At 40.8% G+C, this 13,599-nt stretch overlaps 1 protein-coding gene across 1 annotated transcript; it reads right to left on the bottom strand.

Annotated features, from left to right (window-relative positions):
* Window positions 1-921: 921 nt before the first annotated feature.
* atxn1l (ataxin 1-like) lies at window positions 922-11,284 on the bottom strand. The gene is made up of 3 exons (XM_084933605.1): window positions 11,121-11,284; window positions 8,220-9,412; window positions 922-7,625 (listed from the first exon to the last, which is right to left on the bottom strand). Exons 2-3 carry the CDS (start codon window positions 9,288-9,290, stop codon window positions 6,177-6,179), a joined length of 2,520 nt encoding a protein of 839 aa, XP_084789731.1. The 5' UTR covers window positions 9,291-9,412; window positions 11,121-11,284; the 3' UTR covers window positions 922-6,176.
* Window positions 11,285-13,599: the final 2,315 nt, after the last annotated feature.

Here is a 13,599-nt window from a genome sequence, read left to right as displayed (position 1 = left end):
AACAACTCAGGACTTTAGTGGGCACCATGCACGCTTAGACTGAAATTCAGAAACATTATGGTGGACAGGGTAGTAGTTGACACTGACATCAAAATAGCCAGCTATGATATACTCCCCAAGACCATCAGGAAATGATGAAACACAAACAAGAAATGTCCTGCAAAATAACAGACATAATAAAATGAGAAACAAATTTCAGGACCTATTGTGATATACTATGTGAGGTAACCAGTGCAAGTACTGAAGATACCAAATGCGCTCAAATCCCAAATAACTAGATTACATAATAGGGTTACCTGTGTGCATTTTACTTTGGACAGCTGTGTACAGACGTGTATCTTCTGAATGTTTCCATTTACTGAAAGTAAATTGATACATTTTATACAATTTGGCTTATAACACATATAAAACTAAGCTAACACTGTGTAACAATGTGACATGAGCACTTTTGTTCAGCAGCTCTTATTGTATACTACTATATTTACCAGCTATACATTACAGGTCAAGATGTGACAATCAACTTGTAAAATGGGTTATTCACAAGCAGCAAAACATAAAGTAGATAAAATAACCTCCCTCTAAAGTGGGTGTAGCTTGTGTAGAACCAGTGTGCACCCACTTCTTAAAGCTGGTCATGAAAGCTGTATGCTCTGAAAAAAGAACAGTTTAAAAAAAAAAAAAGCCACAAGTTACCATAACATTCATGGCCATGATGGGATGAGTGCGTGTAAACCTCTGACCACAACTATAATTAAAAGCATTTTTTCACCAAAAGGACTATATATTATATATAATCCTCTGAGAAGATCTTTTATATACTATTGTAGGTGTATAGAACCTACAATAAAGAAACTGAAGCCACCAGTTTCTCTAAAATAATAAATGCACAACAGGACTAAGAATCACAGCACACAAGTTGGATAATTGTTTATATTTATATTTGTATATATATTTATATATATATATTATATTGTGTTTACTTAACAAACATGATAAATGCAATGTCTCCAAGTTAGCTGTAACAATAAAAATACAATATCTTTGTGTCCTTAAAGTACATAGAATTAAAACAGCAAAACAAATCCAAAAAAAAAAAAAAACCGCTCTAAGTAGTTCACAGAGAGGTACAAATATACAGTACAAATCTATTTTATTCAAAAAGGATACAAATAAAAACGCAACAAAATAGAGATAGTAATGCTTTGTTAAAGTCAGGTAGGTGTAGGATATTCTAAGGGAGCACTTTGGGTCGACAACTCTAAGGCTTCTGATTAAGATCAATACATATTGGTACGGCCATACGATATTAAAACTCACTATACAAAGTTCATACAACCTGGATTATACTTGAGGATTGAATGTTACATTTACATAATTGCATATATTTTGCAGATTTAGGCATTTAAAAAGATGCTGTTTTTTGTTTTGTTTTTAGTTATGCGTCACATAAAAAGCAGTGTCACCGTGTGCAGAAGGGAAAAAAAAAAATAGTACAAAGTCATATCTGAAAATACACACTTTTTAAAACTTTTAACCGTTCTCATTTCTCCTGATTTAATTCGACATCAGCGGCACCAAAACCGTTCTAAATTCACCTTTGCAATACTGGATCAACAGGAAGTAGTTCACATAGAAATCCCATCGAGCAACGCCACAAAACATTGAAGAGAAAAAAAAATAGTCACATTACCACCGATAGAAAAGTTTTGGCTTTATGCAGCCTTTCTCACTTATCCAAACCTGCCTCTGCTGTTCAGACTGTCAGAGCACAAAACACCAAACACCACCCATTAATTCCTAAGGAGGAAAGAAAAAAAAAACCTACAAATTCTGTGCAACAACAATAAAAACAACTGTGCATCTGTCTATGCATGTGAGGAATTAATAGATTGCCCTCCTTTTGCTGTCTTGTGTACAAAAAAAGTGCAGAGAAAAGCCTCCTTTCCATTCCCACATATTGGAAAAAAAAATAAAGGATCTGAATGTTAAATATGAGCCTAAAGAATCTATTAAAAACGGAATAGGAAATGTGTTTAAAAAGAAAAATGAAACCAAACCAAAACGTTGCAGAGTTCATGTCCCAAAGAAAGCCCATAGTCAACCTTTGAGACATCTAAATATGAATGTTTGTCATTTCTGATTCACTCTTATTCAACCTGAAACTGGGACGCTGAGCCTACCTGGAGCATCGTTTCAATTTCACATATTGTACAAAGCAGAATTTAAGGCATTAACGACAAGCATCATCGAAGCTATCTATACAAAAAATACAGCTATCTACAGAAACGCACAACCTGTGATTTCTCCGTGATTTTTTTGTGTGCTTTACATTTTGAAACTCTTCAAACTACCAACAGATTTCAAACACTGTAAAGGAGGACATTTAGTGCAATTACTTACAGCAACAGACGATCAGTGATGTGGATCATTAGACATCATTATTTGAGTGGATACTTCCCAAAAGCAGAGGGGGAAAAGAAAAAAGTCACAGGTGGCACTGCTCGCACCATTTAAATGTCGTCAATTGAATCCTGACCTTACACATAATGCTGAAGCAGCAATCGCGCCATGGTAATGCAGGACGAATGCATTGCTATTTGGCAAAGTGTGTGGCGTCGCAGGACAATAAACATCGATGAGAATCACTGAGCATAAAATACAAAGTGGTAAAGCAAAACACTGCTTAGATTCCTATTAGAAGAGTAATTTAAAGCAAAAATCAGCGTGGAACGACTGCATCCACCGACCTGCCCCGCTGCTTCAGAGTTAAGACAATGAAGGGTACAATACTGAGGTTACTGCATAGAGAAGACTACGTGAAATGTTTTCAGGTATTGTGTATATTGCTTACAGGATGAAAAACTCCAATCAGATGATCAGATATAAAAAAAAAAAGAAGTCTGGGTTCACATGTTTGCTAGTTTGACTAACCTGTCCATATCAAGTTTGACAGTTATTAGTTGAAATCTTTCCTCCTGTCCACACCGGCTGTAAAAAGGTTCATTTCAGGCCTACACTGACACTTAAATGGGATGTGAGGGCAGCAGGCGAAACAGAGACATCCAGACTTGGCTCTCCATGGCCAGCTCTTCTGGAAGGACAGTAAGGGTTTTCCGAGTAGGACACACCTGGACCTTACCAAGAATGCAGGAGACACCTTGACCACATGTCCGAACAACCTGAACTTCGTCCTTTCAGCGTCGATGAGTAGCAGCTCTACTCTGTGCCCTTTCTAAAAAACCAAACTCCTCACCCTGTCTCTAAAGGCTGAGCCCCAGCACTCTTTAGAAGACGCTCATCTCTACTTCGTGTACCCACAGTCTCACTCTTTCATTATTCTCCACAACTTGACGTCTTCGGGAGTCTGACTTTCACAAATAACAATGTGTATCTCCAACAAGCATGATATGCGGGTGTTAGGATAACCATGATTTTTTTTTTTTAAAGAAAGAAAAGAAATACTGACATATTATTAATACACACTTGATAATATCAAATAACTGTCTAACAGTTATAGTTACAGGTTTTGTTTTCCACATCCCTACAATTGTTAATACTTTTCGGAAAGAAACTGCACACGCAATAAACTAAATTATTATTTTTATAGATATGGCACAACTGTTACATTTTAAACTTCTAAAAGTTATTTTAATGTGCGACTTTGCCATATGACTCCTGAAGCCCAATATTACTATTCCACAACACTGCATTGAAAGACCGCTGTAGCTTTGAGAGGGAATCTTTATACAAGCAAGAATGGATAGGAGGAATAAGTAATATGTGTGCGTGAGAGAAAGAAAAATGTGAACCCATCCTTTAAAACTGCTCAGGCTCAATCTCATGACCCCTTCTATCTGCTGATAGAAGTTCAGTGAATCACGAGGATATAAGGGAAACACACAACAGTGTCTGGACCTCACAAACAAACTAGTCCATAACAGCACACATGACAATAACAACCACACAACTGATGCTGCTGTCTGAACACGTCGAATTTAAAAGATACATGAAATATTCCTAAGTAACTTGCCAAAGGTAAGTCCAGATATCTATGGCAAAAGAAGTACTTTTTGATGGGAATGTCTGAATGAGGAATGTCGTCTGATTACGATTTTATGTATGGTCTAATTGCACTTATTTTTAATTACACCCTTTTTTGATTCTTTTTTTTTCTCCTGTAAGAAAGACAAAGGAAGAAACTGCAGCATTTATGTCGGCTAATTTGTAAACAGATTTAGAAACGCAAGTCAGTTTTTTTTTCCTCTCGCCACAAAACCCCAACAACGATACTTTAAACCTATTCCCTTCATTAAAAAAATAAACTACTGTACTGTGATTCCTATTTAAAGGTCAGTATGAAATAAATGTGACATCTGCTATGTGCAACACAAGACAATCTTAGGAACCACTGGATAAAAGACACCCTAGTATCAATGCAAAACGTACACTTTAAAAGTAAAAAAAGAAGTTGATGATGATTGTGATTTCATTAGAGCCGGGGATCTCTTGGATGTGCACTTCAGTAAATCCATTAAAAAAATTAAAAAATATCAGTGAAGTGAAAAATCCATGTTCGGACAATGACTTCTTGAGAAAATTTCCAAAGGCTTTGTTTGTGCAGGATTGCTAAATTAATGAAAATAAGCACTAAAAAGAGTGCATCGCCTTTAAGAGTCAAGGGATGAGAGGGTGAGATCTCACACTGCACATTTATCGAGATTTACCACACCCCACAAGAAGTTCCTGGGAGAGGGCAATACGGATCAGTAAAGCCACATAGCATAAAAATAACTATTGCTTTAATCTGGTTACTGAGCAAGTCAAGTTTAGAACATCACGGCCCCACTCATATACACAAAAAACTACTACACCCTCCAACTCCGGACTCCTGGGCTGTAGGTGGCAGTGCAGCCAGCGAAGTAAAAAGGGAAACACCTTGCTGGCTCATTCCCACAGGTGGCTTTAGTGATGACCAGCCGGTGCCTCCTCCTTAATTACAAAGTTCACAAGAGAAAACTAAATTCCCCAGTCTGGTTGTGAAAGCTCTGAGGTAAACTGAGGAGAGGAGGCCATGACTTTGGAAGGGAAATTAAATCATTTAACTAATGTAAAAGGTCGTGCAACAAATTCCTATGAGCAAGAACTTGGTGACAGTAGTGAGAAGAAGCCTGACAAAACCCAGCTTAGGGGCGTGGCCATCTGTCTCGACCAGTTTGGGTGATGAGGAAGTAAAGAGAGAAGTAAAATGATTCCCTACATGGGGGAAAGTTAATAGTGGAATGCGTGACATCGCTTATTATTTCTGTAAATCTACGTTGGGGCCATCAACCTAAATCTGAGAGTATGATGGTGAATGGCTTTTGGAGAAGGAGAAATTGATTGCTGAACAAACAAGCTGATTGATTTATCACTATTTCAGTGTAAGACAAGTGGGACATGCCACACTTGGCCTGAGACAAGGGGAGAGAGTATCTCTGCTGACAGCAGAGGTTTCAGACTCCTGCAGGAGAAGCATAATGTAACATACACTGAAAGCATCAACAGTGCCAACATCACCAAAAGAGCTGCTGATGTCAGCAATTCTACTCTATTTTTTTTTTTTTGGGGGGGGGGATGCTTTTCATAGAAATAGGATCTTAGCAGTGAAGCAGATTAAAGATCCCTGGCGGTGATCTTTTTAATAGATCACGACCTGCAGGGTTGGTAGTTTCACTGCGATACACGTATATTATTTTTCTGTAGTCTGTGTTCTTCTGAAGACACGGTCTGGTCAAAAAGGAAGCTAGAGTGTTTTGAATGCAATGGAAACCTCCAAGTATGGTTAAGAGGAAGTGGAGACGGAGGAGGGAGGGAGGAAGAGAAATGCAGCGTATAAGGACTCTATGGTAGGCATTTCTTCAGCTACATACTTTCTACTCCACTTTTCATGCCCCCCCCGCCATGAACTCAGCTGGCTGGAGACCGAAAGGTCCGCATCTTTTGGCTGAGTGGCATTCGAACAAAATCAAACTTCTCACCAGACAGACAAAGATCTGGTCATTTTTTTGTATATTTTAGGTGTGCAAAATCTCAAACATTCTGAGGATACATTCACACTCTTTTTTTCCTCTTTCTCTCCTTGTCAGACTCATTCTTACTTGTGGCAGTCTCATCTATAGTTGCTACCAAATGTGATGCTACTTCCCTGCATTAGAGCGCCCCTCAATGGACAGTTTGACCTCCTGTGGGATGAAAGAAGGCCTTGTGTGGCTGGAGCTGATTATCTGAGGGCGTGGCCCTTCGTCTCCCTTCATACTGTATCTTCGGAGGCCAGGCGAGGACCAGCGTCTCTGTGAGGCACCTAGTGCAGCCTGCATTGCTCCCATCCCTGCCTCTGCAAAAGCAGAGCCTTCTGTGTGCAAGTGGTAACTGCTCTGGCTCCTTGGATGCTCTCCTGAGGTCCTACTTGGTCTGATGGGCGACTCAGTGCGGCCTACAGCCCCGAGCTGTGTGGCTTCCTCTTTATCGGCCAAATCTTTCTCTCCATCCTTCTGTCTTTCTCTGTGAATCCGGTCCAACCTGAAATGAGATGGCGGTCGTGACTGCTGAGGGGCTGGAGGCCCCATTAGCTGGTGACCAGGTCCCGATGTAGCATTGGCTTTGCTTATAGTCCTGGACAGGTTCTGTTGTTGTTGCGTTTGTGAATGATGGTGCTGTGGTTGCTTCTGTTGTTGTGGAGGAAGCGGTGGCTGCTGCTGCAGGGTGATGGACACACACATGTCACCAACTTGTAGATGATGGCAGGCCAAGCCGTAGAGCTGGGCTGTGCGTTCGGGGCTGCAAGATGACCATCCCTGGCCAAAGACAAAGAAGGGGTGCTCCGGGGGCACGTCGATGGTCACTTTGCTCTGCTGCTCCCCCACAGTAAAATGAAGTGAAACCAGGCCGGGTCTCTGCTGGCTGGCGCGGATGTCCATCACCAAGCTGGAGTCGATTTTAAGCCCTCCGCTCACTTCGGCGCTACGCACAAAATCCTGAGTCTGCAGGTCCTCCACACGCTTCAGCTCCCCAGTAGCCAGCTGAATAATTGCCCCCTTCATGAAGTGCGATGGGTTGCAAGAAGCCGGTGCGGGAGCAAGGCTTGAAGTTAAGGCCTGAGTCGCATCTGCTGTAGGCTGGACTGGAGGCTGCGGGAGAGGCTGCTGCTGAGCTGTGATTGGCTCCACCCTTTCAGAGAGGCACACTCTGGCTGAAGAATCAGAGGCTTTAAAGCTTGGGCTAGGGGAGGCCATGGTGGTAGAGGCATGGCTGGCTGAGGCATCATTAGCCTGTCCCGGGTAGTGTTGCTGTGGTTGCTGATGCGGATGACACTCCAAGGGAATAAGTACCGGTTGCCCATTGGCAAGCATGACAGCGTGGCCTGGCTGTCCTGCTTGCTGCTGGAGGGCGGTGACTCTGTGATCACTGTAACTCGCGTTCTGCGCCGCATACGCCGTTCGGCTGGAAATTACACCTGGACTCTCTCCGTGGACATCTCTGGCTCTGTGGCCACCCTGAGAGAGGTTCAAGGGAGCAAAGGAGACCTCTTTCCGTGCTCCGATACCACTTTGGTTAGAGGAAACCAAACGCCCAACCACCTGCTGCACCTGAGAGTTGAATAAATAAATGAGTAGTTATTTGAACAACTTTTAATTTCACAGAACAATTTAATAATGGCTTTTGGTACGCTTCCTCACAGCAGCCTGAAGAAACCAAATGTGTAAAATATGAGTGGTTTTTAATTATCGAGTTCCTAAATCTTCAACCTCTCCAACAAGAGATTTCAGGCCAGACAATGACCACAAAATTATTATTTTTTAACTGATGTCAGAAAAGACAGACACCATAGAGCTCCCTCTGACTTCTTTTACAGAAAGGCTGTAAAATGGTTTGATCTGCATGGACATCATTTCTAGACCCTTCTTCAAAAGTGTTCTCTATTGGTCATGCTCTGCTTGCCATGTTCAAATGTGTGATTTTCTTCGCATCAGGTGACACTTGTGCTTCCCTTCAGTGTACATGTAAAACACAAAACTTAAGCTGTAACATGGAACAATGTCACACACCGTCTTATATCACTCCTGGCTCTTCTTATTTAACTGTTACCTTTGGTTTATTCTTTGTGCCTTAACTTGTAAAGAGGCATTAAATCACCATTTCACTGTTAGAGGGTACGTTAGAAAGCCATCAGTGTGTCTCACCTCCAGGTCACTGTCCGGAGTGCTGCGCTGACCAGGAGAACTTCTCTCTTCCAGTCTTCGGTTCTGCAGGACTTTGTCTTGGCTGTGCTCCTGTGATGCTGAGCTGGATGCAACCTGTGGTAGACGTGCATTTCTGGCAGTGTAGATCGACTCTGGTACAACCTCTCTGGCTCCCTGCTCTTTGTCCCCTCCATTCACCTCCAATTCATTCTCCTGCTGGGAACTGTGGCAGTCTCTGACAGCAGTGGCACCCCTTGCTCCCTGAGGGTGGCAGAAGATGGGCATCCCTCGGGAGCTAAGCTCTGTTGCAGGCAGGACTCCAACAGTACCAAGGTGCTGCTGGGCAGCTTGCTCTGAGGGCAGCATCAGTGGGACACCACTGGAAGCTGCAACTTTGGCAAAGGTATGAGCAGCCACCTGGGCCTGAGGAGGTGGAGAAACAACACCTTCTTGTATGACAGATGGGTAGGGAACAAGGTGGGACACAGCATGGGGCTGCGGGATGGTCCCTGAGGGAGAGATTAATGATCCTGGGACAAAACCAGGGGGGAGCGCGTAAGGTACTGCTGCATAAGGGGAACTGACAAACTGGAGAGAAGAATGAGGGATCTGTGCATAACCAAGAGGGGGATAGGGAATGCCAGGATGATGCTGCAGGAGGGGAGAGTGTACAGTATAGGCTGGAGAAATGTGGCTTAACACTGGGTGTAAACTGGTAGGTGAGTAGGTAGCAGACGGAAGGGCCACTTTGTAGAGCATACTGTACTGGTCAACGGGCACTGCCGGTATGCTGTCAGAATTATCCACTCCATAATGAAGCCCTGGCTGAGCTCGCAGCCACTCTCCAGAGGGGGTCCCTCCCTGAGTTTCACTGCTGGCTCCACAATTCTGGATGGAAACCACTTCCTCTTCTGCAATACCACCAGCAGCACTGCCAGCTCCGCTGTTAGCCCCTCCAACTGGAACCCCACCTCCCACTGTCCCTCCAGCTCCACTGCTGCTGTTACTTATTGGGAGATCCCTTTTCTTAGGAGGCAGGCACTCCTGATTACGCTCCTGAGCTGGTTTCATTGCTATCCTCAGACAAAGCCAGTAGCTTTATTGTACTGCACAGGAACTGAAACTTGCAAGCCAGTCAGCCCGCACAGGAACCAGTTCTGAAATCACCTGGTTCACCTCATCTACCAAACCACCTGAAAAGAAAAATACAATAAAATAAGACACATAATACTGTCTCATTGCATCAGTGCTTAAAACTTTGATTTTTAGGCTTTATGGTCGGCCACATGTTGTGTTAGTTTACCCTCAACCACAGAAAGAAAGCACTAAAGAAAACCTCTTATGGTTTCCTTTTTTTGGTTATTCATATATACTAGTAAAGTCACAATGCGCATATTAAACACAACCAGGTTAGGGTATTTGCTGTGGCAATGGCAATTTTATTTATATAGCACATTTATTATATGCAAACTCAATGTGCTTAACACAGAAGACAAAAAATAAATAAATAAAATCCCAGTATAGGTTTGCAATGCATTCAGGAAGTAAAAACGGCAAAATATGATAAAACAATGTCTGAATAAAAAGTTTTTGAGCCTGTTTTAGAATGTATGCGTAATTGTACTTGATCTCAGGTGAGCAGGCAGCTTGCTCCAAAGAATAGGATCAGTTTGAGTGCAAGCAAAAAAAATCTCAGGCTTCAGACTACTCAAAACTCTTGATTTCAAACCGATTTTTCTGCTCTTATCTCTGTTTGACAAGTTCAGTTAGCATAACTTTGAATTATTCAAAGTTACTGTAGTAGAATCGTAAAAGAAAATATGGAGCTAGAAATGGGCAAAAATTAGTCCACTTTGAAAGGTACAGCTATGCTGATCTAAGAGCAGAATTTTGTTAATCATCTCTGATCATGTCTATCTGTAGAAGCAAAAATAAACCATTTGACTGGGAAAACAAACCCTTAAGCTGCTTGATATATATATTAACAGTACATACATAGTACTAATACATGAATACTCATTACTGTTTATTACACACAGACAGCTGTATATAAAACTATAAACATCTTAACTGACAAAATGTAATTTAATGCCCCATTTTCAAAAATTTTGCATTTTTTTATATTAACTACTTTTTACAGTCACATTTTAATACAATACCACCACTGCAATTAAGTGCAATACATCCAATTCACACACTCCCTGCCCCCCTCCAGTAAACATTCAAGCTGTTCCATGTCTACTTGAGTAGTAATAAAGTTGGAAATATAACTGTTGCAATGCATATCAGCTTGTTTACTATACAAACACAACCCCATTCTAAAGAGATTAAAACATGCTGACAGATTTTTTTTGGACAGCTCCTAAAAGGCACATTTGCTAATTTAGCACACACTTAATTTGAAAAAGCTTATATTTAAAAATAAATAAATAAATCAAAGTCCAGAATCCAGACTTCTTTCAGCATGACTGTACGGGAAACAATGTGAATTTTCATCTAGAAACATCTACTCAACTAATGCTGTAATAAGTCAAGAGTTTTCTTCCTGTTATCGCTACACTCCAGGGAAATTTGTTTACCGTTAGCTGACTTAGCTAAAGTTAGCTAGCTACTAGAATTCCTACTTTTAAGGAGAAAGAAGTGACAGTGTGACACTTCGCAGTGCAACACCAAGCGCAGCCGACGAGTTTAAATGGTAGCTAATGTTATACGAGGCCACTCGTCTATCGCTATAATTTATCACTGTGCATCAGCCCAGAGGTTCAGGCTAGTTAGCCCCACGGCTAAAGCTAAATGAACTGACTCCAGCCCTGCTCGACTCACATCAGCTCATAACTACGATGGCAGCGCGCGGGGAGCCTCTAATAAACGCCCGTGCTTCGTCTCGACCTGCACACATACCTCCAAATGTCATCGCGAACAGGAGTTTCTTTATTAAAAAGTTGATATTCGGAGGGGACAATTGAAGTAATCAAGGCTCAGGAGTCAAGCCCATTTCGAAGGCCAGCAGAGGCGCTCAACAATGACGTCACTACGTTTACTCCCTTAGATTAGGCGTGCACTACTACCAGCAGAACGAAGTTTTTATCCTACTTGCACATGAAAAATATAATATTACTTTTAATGCTGTGCGAACAGATACTCACAATTGCTTTTCTGGCAGATTTTTTCCATTTTTTTCAAAATAACAGCAATAACACAACACATCAAAGCCAAAAAACATGGCGTTCATTCACTTTATTGCACATATAGATATTAGTATCAGTTATTTTCATTTCATTTTGTTTGCTATTGCTTTGTTTTGATCAGTGTCTGCCTTAGCTTTAGTTTTTACAGTGATATGACTGAAGTTATATTATAAGGGGTACAATCTGAGAGGGTCAAAATAGGTATAGTATACAAAATACTATTTTTTCTACAGTCATATAGACATCCCAATCCCAGTAAACATGTGAATCAATACCAACCATTTTTCACAGATGTGATCAAATTGAGAAAAACTAAATATATTTCCTGCATGCTGGTGTGTCTTATTTCAGTCATTTATATAAATACATAATGTTTTTGTAACGTCTAGTTTTTGGGATTTTCAGTTTTTTGCATACCAACTTACTATTTAATTTGGGTGTTGTGAACTCTAATAACCTCGGTCTAAATTAATTAAATGTACAATACGAAGTGTCACACAGCAGGGGGAGCTGAAGACATGCACCAAACAGAATTTACAATTGTGTAGTAACTTCATATTTTCTGTAGCATCAGAAACCCTCCATTAATTTTAGTCATTTTTATAGCCTATGTATATTAATAGTTACATGCTTATGCTTCATACGTTTGTTTTGGTACCTTTAATCATTTGATGCAGTAAAGTTGCCATTTCATTTCAAAAACAGTAGCAGTACATAATCCTGTTGTCCTGAAATGACGATCTGCAGTTTTTTTTGTGTCATCTCCTCTGCAGATGCTGATTTGACTGAAAGAAATATGAACAAAGGCTTTGCTTTTACATGAAAAGAGCTAATTCTCTGAACTGACAAGCAGCGAACACATGGAGGTTCTGAAAACCAGGAAGTGTTGCCTTGTTGATAATCCACCTTTGAGTTAAACAAAAGGCATGTGACTGTAGAGTAAAAATATGCAGGTGTGTCCACATTAGCTGGAAACATCTGAAAGGTGCCAGCTCCAGTACAAGGCCTTTACAGACTCTAAGAAGAAACATGTTTTTTTTAGACATTTCTCCAAAGGTAAAACTCACACGCAAGCGGTGATATTTCCAGTTCCCTTACATTGCACACGGCTGACTTACCGTGGCATCTGTCAGTGAGATGATACAGTGGAGCAGAACTCTTGTTGATGCTGGTAGTTATACCAGTGTTTTTACTTCTATGAACTGAAAGAATGTATGCTCTATAAAAGCAAGCAAATTTGTGTTTTCAAAAAGGAAACTTTGTAACACACTAGCCTGAGCTCATCTTAGAAGTTAGTGTAATGTTTCAACAATCAGCCGACAGCCTGTAACAATGAAATTGTAATAACAGTGCTACTTCAGGGCCCCTTTGATCCTGCAAATCATGCAAAACTGACAACAATGTTGACAAATCTTATCCTGCAAATTTGTAGTTTTCTTAGTAGTCAATGAGGGTATCTCATAAGATCCATCGGTTATCCATTGTTTTGGTTTTGTAGTGTGGTTGACTGATGTCCGTCTAAAAGCAATTCTCATTACTCTGCAATCATCTAAAAGGTTCCAGGGCAGGCGTTTGGGATTTGTTTTCCAAGCTTTTTCCAAATTAACTTCAGTGGTCTCCTTTAGATAAAAAAAATAAGGGTCAGAATCATCAGTCAAACCAACTATTCTCCAGGTTATACTTCTATTAACAAGTTTGGTTTTGCAGATATTCTCTAAGAAATTCCATGATGATTATATAAGTCCTCTGACGATCTCCTACCACAACTCCGGGTCCAGACAACAACATTACTGAACAAAAAACCCATCTGAGAAAAGTTCTGGAGCTGCGTAACAGCAGCATTAGTGACACTAAACTAACCACTGCTGCACCTCACCTGTTGTGATCAGCAATTTTTTCCTGAGCCACTGTCAAAGGGCACTCTGGGTAATCAGAGTTATGCTCTTGCAGGAAAACCTCAGCCAAGATTAAAGAGAGACACTTAAACTGAAGTGCAGCCTCCTTAAAAGGCTTGGTCTCAATCTCAGATATAGTTTCTCCTTTTGTATTCCAGCTGTGCCATTTCACATACTAGTTTCATTGTTATGGAAGTACACAAAAAAAAACACAACAAATAATGTTAAGGGGTGTATAACAAATCTATAAATGTATCATACTAAGATAAAGTCTTTAAAATCCATGTATAACTAATG

This window comes from Perissodus microlepis, chromosome 1 (genome assembly GCF_051167445.1).
Source record: "Perissodus microlepis isolate ML-2025 ecotype Zambia chromosome 1, ASM5116744v1, whole genome shotgun sequence".
NCBI lineage: Eukaryota > Metazoa > Chordata > Actinopteri > Cichliformes > Cichlidae > Perissodus > Perissodus microlepis.
The sequence above is the reverse complement of the archived record's forward strand: the minus strand, read 5'-3'. Positions and strand labels throughout refer to the sequence as shown.

Bases quoted from the DNA above. Each gene is read 5' to 3' on its own strand.
- atxn1l (XM_084933605.1), bottom strand. From the start codon at position 9,290: ATGAAACCAGCTCAGGAGCGTAATCAGGAGTGCCTGCCTCCTAAGAAA. The intron at 7,626-8,219 runs GTGAGACACACT...TTCAACTCTCAG, and splicing joins CTCCGGACAGTGACCTGGAG to GTGCAGCAGGTGGTTGGGCG.